Here is a 16,867-nt window from a genome sequence, read left to right as displayed (position 1 = left end):
AACTATTGACCTGTTAGATATCTGACTCTCTGGTGAAGTACTTGTCATGTTTTCCATTTAATTATATAGGGATTTTTTTCCCAATTACTTTATGTCCAGAAATGAAATATATTCCAAGATCCCTATGAGAAACTTAAGAAATAAAGGAACTCCCATTTATTCTAGTCTGGTGCTATGTCACTTTTTAAAATTTCTTAGTCTACCTCTACAGCAGCTAAGAATTGAGAGATATGACAATAGACAGGTCAGTTGAGAGAAAGTTTCCCAAATCAACACAGCCACTTACTTGAATCTGTTAGCAAACCGTATCTTCTCTTGAAATGTGTTTTGTACCACAAGGTCCTGTGGACTATTTCTAATTTCATTGTGATGGGCTTCCCTTCTTTTCATTTTTCTCCACTTAACCTGATCTGTCAGGTTGTAAACAAATTTGATTTAAAGGCATTTTTGCTTCTAACAGGCAATTCTATAGTAGCATATGCTGCCAAGAAGGATATATGTTGCTGGGGTAATTTTTGTAATTAAAAAAGTATACACTTAAAAAATTGGTATACATAGGCTAACAGGTAAAAGTAAACCTTTGTTTCCTTCTGACAGATACATAAGCTCTGAGTATTCTAAGCATGTGTAACAGAATGCTAAGCAACACTGAAGCACTTACTCAACTAATAACTGTGGTCTATAATACTTTAGGTATTAAGTGTGTCTTGTAAATAGTAAAATCAAGTAATTCTTTCAAATGTGCAGTGTTTAGATTTGAAATGATTACAAGCACCAAAAAAAACCCATGAATTAAAATACAATATTTTATTTTTTGTCACCTAAAAAACAAGCAACCCAGAATTAAGATATACATAAGTTTCTCAAATTTACCCTAATAAAATTTTGAATATTTATACAATTTCTACAGAAACATACAGTGTATCAAAATCTGCATAAATCAAATTTATAAAATGTGTAGAAATGCATAGTGATATTATCAACTTACAAAGCAAGGAAATGGGAATTATTTCCAAAGCAGCCTACAGTAGAAAATAGTCATTATGGCAGCAGCTTCTGATGTTTTTGTTTGGTAAGTTTTCTGATTTCAATATATAGAATCGTATTCATAGAGTATCTTCTTTTAACGAATTGCACAAAGTACCCATTTAAAATTTACATGCACAGTTCATTGCCACCTTTCTTAGGCCTATGCATAGTTAATAAGGTTATAATCTACTCAACATGGAAAATGGAGCCTATTTGCAAACACACAAGTAATTAAAGTACCAATTCTCTCTTAAAGTTTTTTTTATAGTTGATTTATTTTGCAATTATAAATGTTAAACATCCCTAGAGATGAAAGTTAAAATGGCTGATCACAGATCAGTAGCAAAATACAAATTGACAATTCAAAATTATAAATAAAACTGTTGAGGATGTTTAACTTTGACTCTCCAAATTTAAGAGCTAAGCTTGGAAGAAACAAATTCATAGGTTATATTTCCCTCTTAAATTAAAAAACAAACTTCCTCTGGCAGTAGTTTGTGAATTCCTTTCATTGTAATGATACTATGATTACAGGATCAAAAATGCTTAACTTACTTGCCATTCTGCTCACATCATCACAGTTTTTTTGTTTGTTTTTTTTTTTTTTTAAAGCACTCAATGTAGGCATTTTAATCTTTTGGGTAACAACAGAGTGTCTTTTGAGAAATTAAAATCGAATTGACCATTTGCAATATTTGGTTTTCGTAAAAGGGACTGTCTTAGTAAATATTTAAATCCAAATAAATCTTCTGTTCACTGGAAAAACATTAATAAAAATACACTTCCTAAAAAGAAATTAAGAAACACTAGGGAACACCTAATCTAACAGAAAGTAGTTCACATTTGTTAATAAACTGTATTTGTAAATAGTCCTTTGTTTTTAAATTTTAAAAACATGCAGATAATGTCATTTGGATGAAAATATAAATGAAACATCAATTCACTCTTGGCTTCACAGGTTGCACAGCTTAGGTTATAATGCACACAAGTTTTATAAGGCCTAATCTAACAAGGGCTTGGAAAGTCTTACCTCAGTCAGAATGAACCTTTGACGTGTTTATAGCAGTGTTTTGTTGTTGTTGTCACCCTCCCTTTCAAGGGATAACAATAACAACTGATAATAGTTCTCTATAGTGACAGGTATTAGAGAAAAGGGAGGGTGACAGAGAAAAGTAAATCCCAAATGTCAGTGGACAATTTTTCTCTAGTTGGAAGACTCCTTTGCAATCCTAGAAGTAGGTATGGACAGAGGGCACTGGGAATGCCAGTAGGTAAGGGAGTGAATACTATACAACTTCCAACCCTATGGGATAGCCTTGGGATGTTCCATATTGTCATTTCTTTTTCAAGCCATACAACATTCAACTTTATAGCAAATGGCAGCACATAAATTCATTTCTGAGTAGTAAAAGTATTCCCCATACAGGTGACAAGTCCATCATTACCATTCTATAAATTTCATCACAAGCTCTTGAAATATATACTGAGAAATGAAAGAGGCACTAAATGTGTTGAAATTCACCTTTCAAAAAAGCAGCATGACTGTGAAGGAAGGCCACCTTGGCTAATAACCTGTGGCAGTGCTTCAAAAAGATGTAAAATTAAATAAAGACACAACAGGTTGATAATCACCAAGTTATATATGAAAGTCTGGCTACTCCAACCTTTTTTCAAGTGTGTTAAAAGTAAAAATCAAACTGCCTTTCAGACCCCTGAGTGTAATCCCAAAGAAGACAACATGCTTTAACTCTGTCTAATAAAACAGAGCTAAAGGCACAAATTACCAACATCATCTTAAAACAAAACAAAAAGATGTAAACATCTACAAAGTTTAAGGTAAAAGCAGTCTTGTAAACAGTAACTGCAGATGATAATGTTATTGTAAAATCACAGTTTATCAATGTCCTTCAAACTGATCAGGAGGTTCCAGGTTTGGAGCTGTACAGAGTTAATAACAATAGTTGCAGCAGGTTTCAGGCGGTTTTCAGTCCTGTATAAATTTTACTTGTCAGTAGGTAGGTTATTGGTTTCTTTTATTCTCTCTAAACACTATGGATGTTATTCATTTCCCATTTTTGAGTCGTTTTACTGGAGTCACAATTGGAGATGAATACTTGATGCAGGACCTCTGAGCGATCTAAGCACTTTCCTGAAGGAATATGAGTAAATCTGTGCAGGTTCTGGAAAACACAGTAAGAAAAAAGTTTCAAATTTGGACTCTTGATAGCACTGACATCAGAAATCATCACTTGGCTTTCATAAGGAAACAGTTTAAGCAAATGGACAAGCTTATCAACCACACCTCAGACTTTGGATTTCTCTTGATTGTCAGTTTTGCAAGTCCTAAGATCTTTCATTGTTAAGTCACAATATACTGCTGGTATCTCACATTCAATGTGTACAAACCTAAATTCATTATCTGCCCCTCCAAATCTATGTCTCTTGTTTCTATCCTGGCTAATGACAATCCCAGCTTTCTAGTCCTTAGGAAATACTGCACTTTCCCTCATTCATTCACATTACACCAGTCACTAAGGATGAATATGTGCAATGTCTCTGGTTTATATTCCTTCCCATCACCACTGCAGATGCCCTGGTTTGGCCCTCACCATATGTTGTAGGTTTCTTCAATATAGCTCAGAGCTTCTCAAAGTCTGGTCCTCAGACTATCCAGGATTGGGTCTGTAAGGCCAAAACTATTTTCATAATAATACAAAGACTCCATTGCCTTTTCACTTTAGCGACATTTATACTGATGGTGCGAAAGCAATGGTGAGTAAAACTGATGGTGCCTTAGCATGAATCAAACTATGCTAGTACCTGTAGTTGTATTGTTCATTGCCACACACAGTTAAAAAGTAAATGCCGGTTTCACTTAAGGATGTCACTGATGAAGCAGTAAAACATTAATTTTATTCAACCTTGACCCCTGATATACTTAAAAAAAAATTCTATGAGATGAAGTGGGAAGTACGTATCAAGTACTTCCATATAATGAGGTACAATGCTCAAGGATACCAGTCTACATTGCAAATAAGTTTTAAGAAACTACTACTTATTAAGTTGTGGTGTGCAATAAAAAAATAGCCACAATTATATGAAAGGCTATTAAATTACTCCCTCTCTTTACGAACTGTATGCTTGTGTGGGGCTGGGTTTTCCTCATATATTGAATGAAAGCAACATATCGGATCAGACCGAATGAAGCAGGAGTATGAGAATCCGAATCCAGCTGTCTTCTATTAAACCATACATTAAAGGGATTTGCAAAAATACAGAATTTCATTCTTCTCACTATTTTTTGTGGGTAAACAGTTATTTTTCACTAAAAATGTCATTTAAATTAGTGTTTAGTAGGTATATTATTGTTACTTTTAGATGAATTAATATATAAAAATTTTACAAATTTCTCAGACAATTTCCAATTCTGGAAATATTGTTAGTGATAACCTATATAAACAAAAGCAATTTGGGGGTGGGGGAGATCAATAATTTTTAAGAGTGTAAAGGGAATCCAGAAGACAAAGTTTGAGAACTGCTGCTCAAGCTGATCTTGTTGCTTCATCAGTCCATACCTTACATTTCCAGATTATTTTCCTAAAAGTAGCCATTGTTTCCCATCACTACCTTTCTCAAAGAAGGTCAGTCCCTCTCCAAAACTTAAAATATGAAGTTTGGTACTTTTTCCTCCAAGCACAATTTAGGAATACCAAATGAAATGCAATTCTTTGAATTTTCTACATGTTTTCATGCCACGTCTTTGCTCATCCAGTCTTTCTTATTTACTTTCCATGGAAAGCCTTTTTACACTTCAGGACTTGTGCAATGACACTTCCTCTATGAAACTCCTCAGCAGTAATTCCTCCCATGAATCACTCTTTTCTGTCCTATGGCATTTTGCTTATCTCTATTTTTGCATTTCTTTCTTCTCTGCCATTATATAATAGTGTGCTTTAGCTACATTTTTGAACTCCCCTACAGTCTAACACATCATTGGTCCCCAAGTGAATATTTAGTAATATCTAACACACAAATGTATATTCAGTGCTGTGTCCTTTAAAATACCTAAAACATGTTATGTGTCATTTTTTGGTCAATTCCTTCTTGATGTAGTTTCTGGTGTGTTAGCCTTCTTTTACTATTTTGCTAATATTGTTCTCATTGACCCCTACTATTTATTGCTATTATATTTCATTTTTCTTTGTGAAAATAAATACTCCAGTCTTTAAGGTTTATGCTATTCTTCTCCTTCCTAACTTGTAAGAAACAAAATCATCAGGTGATACATGCTTATCACTTCCTGTAAATGACAATAACAGGGAATGTTAAGCTAAGTCGTAACATTATTACATAGCAAACAAGTGCTTGCTTGCATGACAGATGGGATATGATAACAAATACTAGGTGAGTAAATAAAATGGAGGGTTGACAGATTTTTTAGTGTGAGGCAGCTTTCCCCACTTTTTGTTTCATAATAAATTGATTTATGTTAGCCAAATCTAGAATTTGAAAAACTATACATAAATCTACTAATATGTTGTAATCCTCAACTTGCCACAGAGCTTTAATACTCACAGCTGAAACACAAAGCTGCCCCAGCAGTGTCACGTGAATAACTAAATTTGACCATTAAAGCAAGCAACTAGCTACATTTATCCCACTGTATTTAGCACACAACAATGATAAAAATGAAAGCCTAGATTTTAAGTTTTCTTTGTTTGTCTCTATCTCCACCTGCTGGACAATATCAAATATTAACCAAATTTTTTAATAGTATAAACATATTTTACTTTAATGAATGATTCACTTAAATTTCAAAAATCAGATTTTGATGTGAGCAATGGTGATGACTGCCTCATAGAACACTGACTTGCTTGTATTACTAAAATTAGCAGTGCTCGTCATAGACATCATCGTGGCCTCATTACATGACAATATTGTACGAGAGAACAAAAGTGATGCCTCATTATAGAACAATGAGTCATCCAGTGCTCAGGAAAACCTATGCAAGTGACTAAATGAGAGGAAAATGCAAGTGAATTTGAATGCAGGTTTTCAGATTTATTTATTGAAATTCCACATGCTAGATGTTATTGAAAATGAAATAGCATATAATATTTCAGAAGTTCAAATGCAGAATACCTTGAAGTACTGCCATTCCTTAAATTCATTTAGATTACAATGTGTAATCATAACTTTTGATCCATCAGCCCCCTTGGTCAAACACTGGTCATACTGCATGAGTTGATTTGCTTCGTTGATTCTGAAAAGCTGTAAAAGGAAAAGATAGAAATAAGTAACAGAGGCATCTTCCCTGCTGATGTACATTTGAAAAGAAAGAAACTGAACTCCTATCATTAAATTGAATGACTAACTTATTTTTCCATAATTTTTCTGTTTAGAACTGTAAGTCCACAGACAAGTTACATTTATTTTGATGTTAATAACGAGCCTTATTAACACTGAAATCATTAAGTTCTGTACTCTCTAAGATACCAAATGGGTCACTAACACAAATTTATTAAGTACCAACAATGTGAGAAAATGAAAAGGCAAAAACATACCCACATAAGTAAGAGAATATATGAGTGAAATACACATTACTGGCAGTAACACTCTATTGGCAAAAAGATGAGGATTAGTGAACAATATTTGCAAAAAATTGTTAGGGAGCTAGGCTTACATAGTTATGGTAGTGACATATACTCCCACAGGAATATATTTTAATCTCTTGTATTAGACATTAATTCTAGATCCTGACTGCTTACGTGAAAACCAATACTGCCATTATTCCCATCATCTAAGTGAATGTTTTAACACTGTCAATTTTTTTACAGAATGTTTTACTTTATCAAAACAAACAAAATTACCAAATCGAAAACCAAAGTACAAAGATCATTCTGTGATCAATAAACCTGATGGCCCTCAATGCGGAACAATTTAAACACAAAAGTAAGGTGGTTTACCTGATTCCCTCCCATCCTGTGGCAGGGTCCTAGTTCAACAAAGCCTCCATTTGTTTTTCCCATGCTATCAATGCAGTAAGCAGTTTCAAAGCCTCTGATCTAAGAAAATGAACAAAGATGCAAAAAGCAGGCAACAGTTTAGTTTCTAATGAACTCTGGCATCAGAATTTAACATTTCAAGGTAAATATTACAGTTTACAGGGAAAATCTGGGTATGCATAGTGACAGGTTATTACTGTATTGTCAATCTTTACATAGTTTTGAAATCATTTATGGTCTTGAAGTCAACACTGGAACGGGTTCTTTCTCTAAGAGCAAAGGACTATAAATTTCCATAAAATACCATAGAGAAAAAAACCAGTTACCATTAAATACAATTTCAGAATCACAGTAATTCATGTGAATGAGAAGCAAATAGAGGAAAGCTACCTAACCACAGTGGTAACAGACACTGGCCCTAGATATCGAGAGAGACTGGATTTGGAAGAGACCTCTCCCAAATGGCTGTGCAGCACTTTTGGTAGCTGCCTCGAGGGGCCTAGGGTGCACAGGTCATGCATGGCACAGGCTCGGGCAGTGAGGCTTTTCTCTATCAACATAGATGAAAAGCAAACACAGGTTTCCATCTTTGGAATGTACATTTTGTATGAAAATAACTATTTTTGGAAAAACCATGTATTTCTCTGAATTATAAATCACTACAGTATTTGGATAAAATGTTTTATTCTTGCATTCAGTCAGCAAATACTGACTGTGCACCTATGACGATAAGAGGTTTTGAGGATACGAAGAGGAGCAAGTCATGGTCCTCACCGCCTATAGACAGACAGAGGGGTAGTGGCCAGTCAGGACAGAGGCATGAATGTGCAGAGGAAGAGCTGCTCACCCTGCCTGGAGGAGCTCCAAAGACTGCCCCAAGAGACGCCTTTAAAACAGGTAGGGGTTTACCCTGGAATGTTAAGGAACTGCCGAGCAATGAAGTATAAAGTGCAGATGTCAGGTTAAACTGAAGATATACTTGGGAGTGAGATAGTAAAAGGAGGACAGAAAATTCCATTCATTCCTTCATGTATTTATTCACTCACCAAATATTGAGTACCTGATGTGTGCCAGGCATGTTGTAGGCTCTGAAACACTAGTGAACTAAATGAAGACCCCCTACCTCAGTAATGGGCATGCCGCAGTGAATGTGGGCCCCTGCCTCCATTCACTCTGGGAATGTAAGGGAAAAAAGACAGAATGTAAGTTAAAAAAACATAGTAGACAATTTGTCTGTTGTGGCGAAAGGTGGTAAGTGTGGTGAAAAAAAGGACAAGAAGAGGAAGTTAGGGTGGGCGCTAGGGCGTTGGGAAGTAACAAGAGGGACCTCACTGAGAAGTGGTAGGTCAGCAGACTTGAAGGAGATGTGAGAGCTGGCCATGCATGCGGGTATCTGCAGGGAAGCATTCCAGGGAGAGGGAACAGCACGGGCAGGCACATGCCTGGAGGGAGTCTGAGGACCAGTAAGGACATGGGGCTGGAGTGGAGTGGGGAGAGCAGTAGCAGGTCAGGCGAGAGAGGAACGGGGACAGATGTCGTGGATCTTGGAGACCACCAGAAAGGACTCTGTCTTCACTTTGAGGTGAAGGTGCAGGGTTTGTAGCAGAGGAGGGACATGACTTGCCTTCGTTTCAAAACAGTCACTCTGACTGCTGTATTTGAAATAGGCTGTAGGAGAGCCAACAAGTTAGTCTCAGTGAGAGATGATGGTGGCTTACAACAGGCAAGAAGGGACAGATTCTGGAACTAGATATGAAGTGCGAGACAAACAACACAGGATTCATGGAAGACTCCAAAGTTTTGAAATCAGCAAAGATGAGTTGCGGGGAGGAGATGGGAAGTTCAATTTTGGCTATGTCGAGTGTGACATGCCTGTCAGACAATCAAGTGCCAGTTAAGCATGCAGTTGGATAAACTTGTCTGGGCCCTCAGAGAGATTTGTGTGTTGAAGGGTTTATGGTCTAGTTGGGAGTTAAACATAATCTGCTGTAATACGACAGGTAAAATAAGAGTATAGGAAAAAGTATATTAAAGCAAGAAGTACAGAGAGAGCAATATGAGTGTCCTCTGTTGGTTTTTCCTTCTATTCCTGAACTTTCTGAGGGATGGGTCTAGTCTTCTCTTGTCTATCTGTATTTTCTCCCTCAGTGACCTCATTCAGTCCCATGAAATGACCTACCTGCTGATGGCCCCAAATGCACATCTCCAGAGTGGCCTCTTTTCTGGACTTTGGCATCGTGCAACCTACAATCTATGATCAGTAGGCCTTAATGGCTCCACCTGGGCGCCTAGCAGGTACTTCACATGCCCAGAACACCAACAGAAGCCTTGCCCGCTCCATTCACTCCCCTACTGTCTTCCAATCTCAGCAGTCACCTAATCAGCTACTCAAAAAAAGAAAAAAAAAAAAACAACCACCACCACCTCGATGTCATTCTGGCCCTTATCCCTTCACACACCAACCCATAAGGGATCCGCCTCCAGATGAACTATGCTTCCGCAGTTGGTCTGCTTCTCTTCATCTCCACTCTCTGATTGGCTGACTCTTTATCATTCGGATCTCAGAACGAATGTCACCTCCTCTGAGAGGCTTTCCTTATCCTGTCCTTAAGTCCTCTTGACAGTATTACGTGTCATTATCATTTATCACCATCTGTCATTATCATTTTTGTTTTCTCAGACTTTTTTGGTCTCTCTCCCCAGGTAGCATTCCAGTTCCCTGAGAAAAAGGACTTTGCTTCTCTTGTTTTCTATCTATAAGAGTGACTGGCACATAGTAGGCCCTCAAACAATATTTGCTGAACATAATTAAGCAGAGGATGTAGACTTGAACGTTCATGGAAGGTTTAGTGTACCTGTGAGGAATACAGTGGGGCTGAGGGGTGCAATCAGAAGTGAGTCTGAAGACAAGTTTGAATAAACAAAGAAATGACAATGTCTGATTGCCAAAATGCTTTTGTCTGATTTTAATTATTTTTAATTCATTTGAAAAGCATTGTTGGAGTGTCTATTGTATATGGTTCCCTGCGTCAGTCCACCCGGACACAGTGGTGATCAAGGTCCTGAAGTACTCGGACTGGTTGGGAGATGGTTGATTTTGGGTGTTGTGAGAACCCCTGGAAAGAGCACAGAACTGCATCTTTTTGATGAAGTGGGGAATAGTAAGAAGGGCTTTTCAGTATTGGTGATCTCTAAGTTGAGAGCAGTAGGATAAACTGAAATTAGTTAAGGAAGGGAGTTGGAGTAAGGGGCATGGAGGCACCAGGAGCTGGAGTGAAGAGTCGACGTGTTGCAGGCTAGGGGGCCAATGTGCAAAGGCTGCCAGGAGACAGTATGGTGGCTAGCGGGTCTAGCAGCTGTAGCTGTTTAGTGGAAAGGTGGTAAATGCTATCAGACAGTTTTTACCCCAACTTTTTCCCAAGAATACTTCTCTCTTACTCACATATTTCCACCTCTCTCTGCCTTCTCCCAAACTCAGTCTACAAACACATACACTTTGAGATGTGACTACTTACTTCTCCCCAGTCAACATTTTTGGGTGGCAAAGGGTAGTGTGAGGTGATATCATAAGCTATTTCTTCCATGAACCACTTAAAACTTTTGCAGTTGTGATCTTCTCGAAATTTTTTCAGCTCCGATATATCCCCATATGGTAATGCCTGTGATTCAGGACGACTAGCATAGAAGTAGTCTTTATATTCATCCCACCAAACCTCCACAACTCTAACATAATTCTGTAAAAAAAGATAAAAAAATATATATATATATTTATAAAAATACAAATGTCATATCATAAACAGCCTATATTAGACACATGAAATATGGCTTACATATAGCAAATTCATTTCAATAGGACCTGGCATTTAATTAAACAACAAATGCAAGTTAATGACTCTAATATGTCATCTGCCAAGGATTAAAATGTCATGTATATTTAAGTAAAAAGTGTTGTACAAAACCTGATATCCCTGAGCTGGAAGATCATATATGCTGAGATAATGTATTCTAATCTGCTAACGGGAGAAGAAATTGAATCACAGAGTTTATGAGAGCCTGGCTGGACACTGATACTTCTTTCCCTATAATAATCTTTTTTTTTTTTTTTTTTTTTTTTTGTGATGGGGTCTTGCTCTGTCATTCAGGCTAGGGTGCAGTGGTGCAATCTTGGCTCGTTGCAGCTTCACCTTCCTGGGTTCAAGTGATCCTCTCATCTCAGCTTCCTGAGTAGCTAGGACTACAGGTACATGCCACCATACCTGGCTAATTTTTGTTATTTTTTTGTTTAGATGGAGTCTCATTCTGTTGCCTGGGCTGGTCTCAAACTCCTGGCCTCAAGAGATCCTCCCACTTCAGCCTCCCAAAATGTTGGAATTACAAGTATGAGCCACTGTGCCTGGCCTACAATCTCTATTAGAATCATTCTGTTGGTAAATGTAGGGAAAAAAATTCTCATTTCAGAAACCATCATGAGAAACAAAAGCTCTGTTTAATAAAACCATTTTTGCAGGTGATTTTATTGATCCTGTTATAACTGTAATAGAACCATGTCACTATAACCCCAAATGGATTGGGTATTTTCCCCAGTTGGTTAATTTTTTAAATTTAAAAAATACATTTTTTTGAGATGGAGTCTCACTCTGTCACCAAGGATGGAGTGCAGTGGCGCAATCTCGGCTCACTGCAACCTCCGCCTCCAGGGTTCAAGCGATTCTCCTGCCTCAGCCTCCTGAGCAGCTGGTATTACAGGTGCCCGCCACCACACCTGGCTAATTTCTGTACTTTTAGTAGGGATGGGGTTTCACCATGTTGGCCAGACTGGTCTTGAACTCTTGATCTCAAGCGATCTGCCTGCCTTGGTCTCCCAAAGTGCTGATAATACAGGCATGAGCCACTGCACCCGACCCCAGTTGGTTCACTTTAAGAAAAAGCAGCTATAGAGCAATAAAATATGTTGACATTGTGATAACTGATAAATACCTAGCTTTTAAGGCTTTAATTGATGAATGAATGCTTGCATGAATATATGTGACCAAATTGGTAGACACTTGCAGTGATTTGCATGTGGTTTGTCTTTGCCAAAATTCATGTCAGAATTTGATGCCCAATGTGGCAATGCTAGGAGGCAGGGCCTACTGGGAGGAGTTTGGGTTGTTAATACATTAATGGCCTCCTATGGAGGTGAGGGGGTGAGTTCTTGCTCTCACAGAAGTGTATTCGTTCCCACAAGAGTAGTTTGTTAAAGAGTCTGGCTTCCTTGGTCTCTCTCTTGCTTCCTGTCTCGCCATGTGACGATCTCTTTGCACATGTGCATCCCCCTTCTGCTTCCCATCATGAGTTGAAGTAGCATGAGACCCTCACCAGATGCAGCTGCCCAAGCCTGAATTTTCCAACCACCGGAATCGTGAACAAATAAACCTCTTTTCTTGATAAATTACCCAGCTTCGGGTGTTCTGTTGTAGCAACACTAAATGAACTAAAACAATACTCAATCCCTTTATCTTCTACATCATGCATCAGCAAATATTCTCTGTAAAGGACCAGATAGTAAGTATCTTGGGCTTTTTGGGCTATACAGTCTCTGTGGCAACTATTCGACTCTGCTATTGTAGTGAGAACCATAGACAATACACAAACAAATGAGTGTGGCTATCTTCTGATACAACTTGGTTTACTAAAACGGGTTGGATTAGGCCTGTCAGCCATAGTGGCTGACCCATGTTTTATATTCAAAAAAGAAATACCTAGTGTTCAGATTAAATGTTTTCTAGGCAACAAGATAACTATCGAAGGGTGAACATGCCCCTGAATGCATTGTTGTTGCAAAAGTCCATGGGTTTAAAAAAGGCTGTTATAAGCAGCAAGATAAAAGAACATACAATATTGCCACTTGACATGGTTTGGATCTGTGTCCCTACCAAATTTCATGACCAATTATAATCCCCAATGTTGGAGATGGGGCCTGGTGGATGGTGACTTGTTCATGGGGGTGGATCCTTCATGAATGACTTAGCACCAGCCCACCCTCCACCCCCACGCCCATACCGTCCTTGTGATTGTGAGTTCTCATGACAACTGGTTGGTGAAAAGTGTAGCATCTTCCCGCTTCTCTCTCTTGCTCCTGCTCCCACCATGTGAGATGCCTCGTTCCCCCTTTGCCTTCCACTATAATTGGAAGCTTCTTGAGCTTTCTTAGAAGCAGAAGCTGCCAAGCTTCCTGTACAGCCTGCAGAACTGTGTGTCAATTAAACCTCTTTTCTTTATAAATTACCTAGTCTCAGGTATATCTTTATAGCAGTGTGAGAACAGACTAATATACCACTAAACATTCTGAATCTTTGCAAATCCATATGAAATTAGACACAGTACATGTACTCTAGACATGAACAAACCTGAAGAGTTATGTATACACGTGTAAGATTATGGCAACAAAAAGAAGGAGCAATTAGTTTTCTGGGATAGACAGGGCCAGAGTGGCACTGTGTTGTCCCGTCTCAAAGGAGTGGTTAATTAAGTGGGAATGGTATCCAGGGCAAAGAGAAAAGCAAATGCAGTATGATAAATCATGGTGTATTGCAGTATAGCAAGTAGTTTACAAAAACTGGAATGCAGCATTCACTGAGAGAAAACTTGCTTCAGTTTCTTCACTTTAAGACGAGGATATAGGCCAGGCGTGGTGGCTCACCCCTGTCATCCCAGCACTTCGGGAGGCCGAGGCGGGCGGAAGCCAAGGCGGGCGGAGTTCGAGACCAGCCTGGCCAACATGGTGAAACCCTGTCTCTACTAAAACTACAAAAATTAGCCAGGTGTGGTGGTGCGTGCCTATAATCCCAGCCACTTGGAAGGCTGAGGCAGGAGAATTGTTTGAATCCGGGAGGCAGAGGTTGCAGCGAGCTGAGACCCTACCATTGCACTCCAGCCTGGGCAACAAGAGTGAAAATCTGTCTCAAAAAAAAAAAAAATTAGATGAAGATATAGTCCTTACCTCATAGTGTGTTGTGAAAATAAGAAGTTAATCTATATAAAGGATTTAGATTTATGCCTGGTACACTGTAAGCACTTAATAAATGTTAGCTATTATTAATATTATGATTCTTTTTAAGAGAACTTTGAATTTTACCCTTGAGATGACAACCATAAAAAAGTTTTAAGCAGGTAAGTGACATCAGATTTAATTTTCAGGTGAATGACACCGGTGGTGAGTGGAGGGTGGGCTGAAGGGGGTTGAACCTGATGGCAAAGAGCCAAGTAGGAGGCTATTTACTATTCATGGGAGAGATTTGAGGAGCTGCACTAAGTATAGAAAGGGAGGGATTGAAGAGCTACGTGTGAGGCAGAATCACCAGGGCTTGGTAAGGGGGACGGACAGAGAACAACTCTACATGCCCCCTAAGATTCATTCACAGGCAAATAGAGAATACAGTGGAAGGAATCACTTTCAAAGAAAAGTTAAAGGTCAGTTTTGACTTCTGTTGGTGGAAGATCTAAAGTACATCAAAGAGGATAATTCTAGAAGGTTTGAGACTCAGAGGAGACAAATGAGCTGGAGAAACAGACCTGGCCACTGGCCCCCTGATGGCTCAAGTAGACGCTGTCAAAACTGGAGAAAAGAAAGTGCCTGGCACATGCTGGGTACTCACTAAGTGTATGCTAAATTCACCCTTATTGGGTAGTTTGTATGGTATATAGAGTTAATTTTTAGAGTGGATAAATATCCACCTGTCAGCTTTTTTCGTCTCTCTTTCAGAATAGACTTTTTTGAGTCAATTTGGCTTTTCATCAATTCTTCGTGATTGTGAGTCCAACTCCAAGGGGAGTTTCCTGCAATGTCAGTCATGCCTGGTGTTAGTTTGGTGCTATTTTTGTTTTATCACAGACATTTAAATCTCATCCCCTGTTGTAGCTGGGGCTTCATTTGGCCCATGAGAAGGATGTTCTGGTTCTGAAAGCTTAGCTGTCTGCTTATTACCTATTCCCCTTTTATGAACTGTCCCAAGTTGTGTCTACAGTCAACAATAAACTTGACTTGGTTAAGCGTTCCAGAAAATGAGGGGCATCAGAGTTGCATGCCTCTTAGAATTTATGAAAGCAGCCCAACCAAATAAATTTCAAAGTTGTTTTGCCAGGGATAGAGGTCTTTGTCCTCCAAGCAGTGGGACATCTGGATTTCTGCATGAAGCTTCCTTGGTTTGTTTCATAAATAAATGCCACCCCTAAGTGTCACTAGTCTGGGATGAAATGTCAAAGAACGGGGAGACCCGAACATGGCTGGATAATCACCAGATCATCATTCACCACCACACTACTTCTAAATCTGTCCTCCCCAGCTAGAAACTGTCGTTCTCTTGGAATACGGTGACTATGATATATCTCATTTTAGGAATCCGAGAGAGAACTTACACTGCATGGAATGGTGAGAATCAATAGAAGGAACTAGAACTATGATTTATTTCCTAATAAATGTGTGACTGGGAAAGAAGCCTGGGAGGATGCTCATCCCACTAAAACAGTCCTGTTCAGTTTAAGTTAAATACATTTTATTTATTCAAAAAACAGTTTTTAACATTTCCAAAATGTTTTAAAAACCAATGTTTTGTTTTTCTGCAGGTTCATGAGTTTTGGTAAAATATAGATTATCAATCCTAGTTCTACATTTACGGCATAGGAGATAAATTTTTATTAAATAATCATAGCAAAATATTTATCGCAGTAGGACAATTTGGATGTCACAATGAAAAGAGTCAGTGGAATTTTCCTCTATTTTTTTTTTTTTTTTTTTTTTTTTTTTTTTTTTTGAGATGGAGTCTCCCTCTGTTGCCCAGGCTGGAGTGCAGCAGCGAGATCTTGGCTCACTGCAACCTCTGCCTCCCAAGTTCAAGTGATTCTCCTGCCTCAGCCTCCCAAGTAGCTGGGATTACAGGCACCCACCACCACACCCAGCTAAATTTTGTATTTTTAGTAGAGACAGGGTTTCACCATGTTGGTCAGGCTGGTCTCGAACTGCTGACCTCGTGATCCGCCCACCTCAGCCTCCCAAAGTGCTGGGATTACAGGCGTGAGCCACTGCGCCCAGCCAATTTTCCTCTATTTTATATGATAGAGATGGAGAATTTGGAGGCAGAATGCAATAGGACAAAGGATATTCACATTAACTTTTCAATCTTTGAGGGACAAGAGATATTAATCTCTTGTAAGCATTGTTCAAAAATTTGATTTTGCTTACTATGCAAACTCCTAACATGATTATCTAAATTAAAAAAAAAAACATATTTTACTCATGTGTCAATAACAGAAGCTAGTATTTTTCCCTTCAACTATTTCTCTACACAGTGTCAGACTTTTTAGAATTTATTTGAAATGTATTCGTGGAGAACATTCAATATAGGAATCTTAATCAGAATGGGATATAATGGGAGGTGAGGTCACCAAGATGGCAAAGTAGGAGACACCAGCCTTTATTCAACCCCAACTAAAAAACAAATACAGACAGCTATTCACAAACCCAAAGAGCCCAGAGAGCTCCAGGGCCCATTGAAGAATCTGCAGCAACACAACGGAGCAAAAGAAACTAAGAATATCTACATAGGACAGGATCACCTGTGAGGTCTACATACCTGAAGCACAAGGAGATAGCTAGGAGAAAAGAAGAAAGGCAGATGCTATTGGTATTGTTCATGCGGCAGGAACTACCATAGTTTCCAGAGGTCTGCTCTGTAGAGGACACTGGCATCACTGGCCACTAAGGTAAACAACAACCCTTTTGCTGGGGAACCCCAGAGAGGGAGATGCATCTGAACACTCACCACCATCCAAGAAGCAGCTACTTTTGAATTACT

The 16,867-nt window shown here is 38.6% G+C and overlaps 1 protein-coding gene across 3 annotated transcripts in view; it reads right to left on the bottom strand.

Moving 5' to 3' along the window:
• Positions 1-788: 788 nt before the first annotated feature.
• GALNT7 (polypeptide N-acetylgalactosaminyltransferase 7) overlaps positions 789-16,867 on the bottom strand; it is a 152,728-nt gene continuing 136,649 nt past the window's right edge. For all 3 annotated transcript variants that reach the window (XM_015139528.3, XM_015139527.3, XM_078002723.1), the window contains exons 9-12: positions 10,550-10,768; positions 6,996-7,094; positions 6,172-6,300; positions 789-3,209 (exon numbers count right to left, since the gene is read on the bottom strand). In XM_015139528.3, coding sequence (XP_014995014.1) covers positions 3,072-3,209; positions 6,172-6,300; positions 6,996-7,094; positions 10,550-10,768 — 585 coding nt within the window. In that variant the 3' untranslated portion in view covers positions 789-3,071. The remainder of the gene's footprint in view (positions 3,210-6,171; positions 6,301-6,995; positions 7,095-10,549; positions 10,769-16,867) is intronic.

Source organism: Macaca mulatta, chromosome 5 (genome assembly GCF_049350105.2).
Source record: "Macaca mulatta isolate MMU2019108-1 chromosome 5, T2T-MMU8v2.0, whole genome shotgun sequence".
NCBI lineage: Eukaryota > Metazoa > Chordata > Mammalia > Primates > Cercopithecidae > Macaca > Macaca mulatta.
This window is presented reverse-complemented; position numbering and strand designations above follow the sequence as displayed.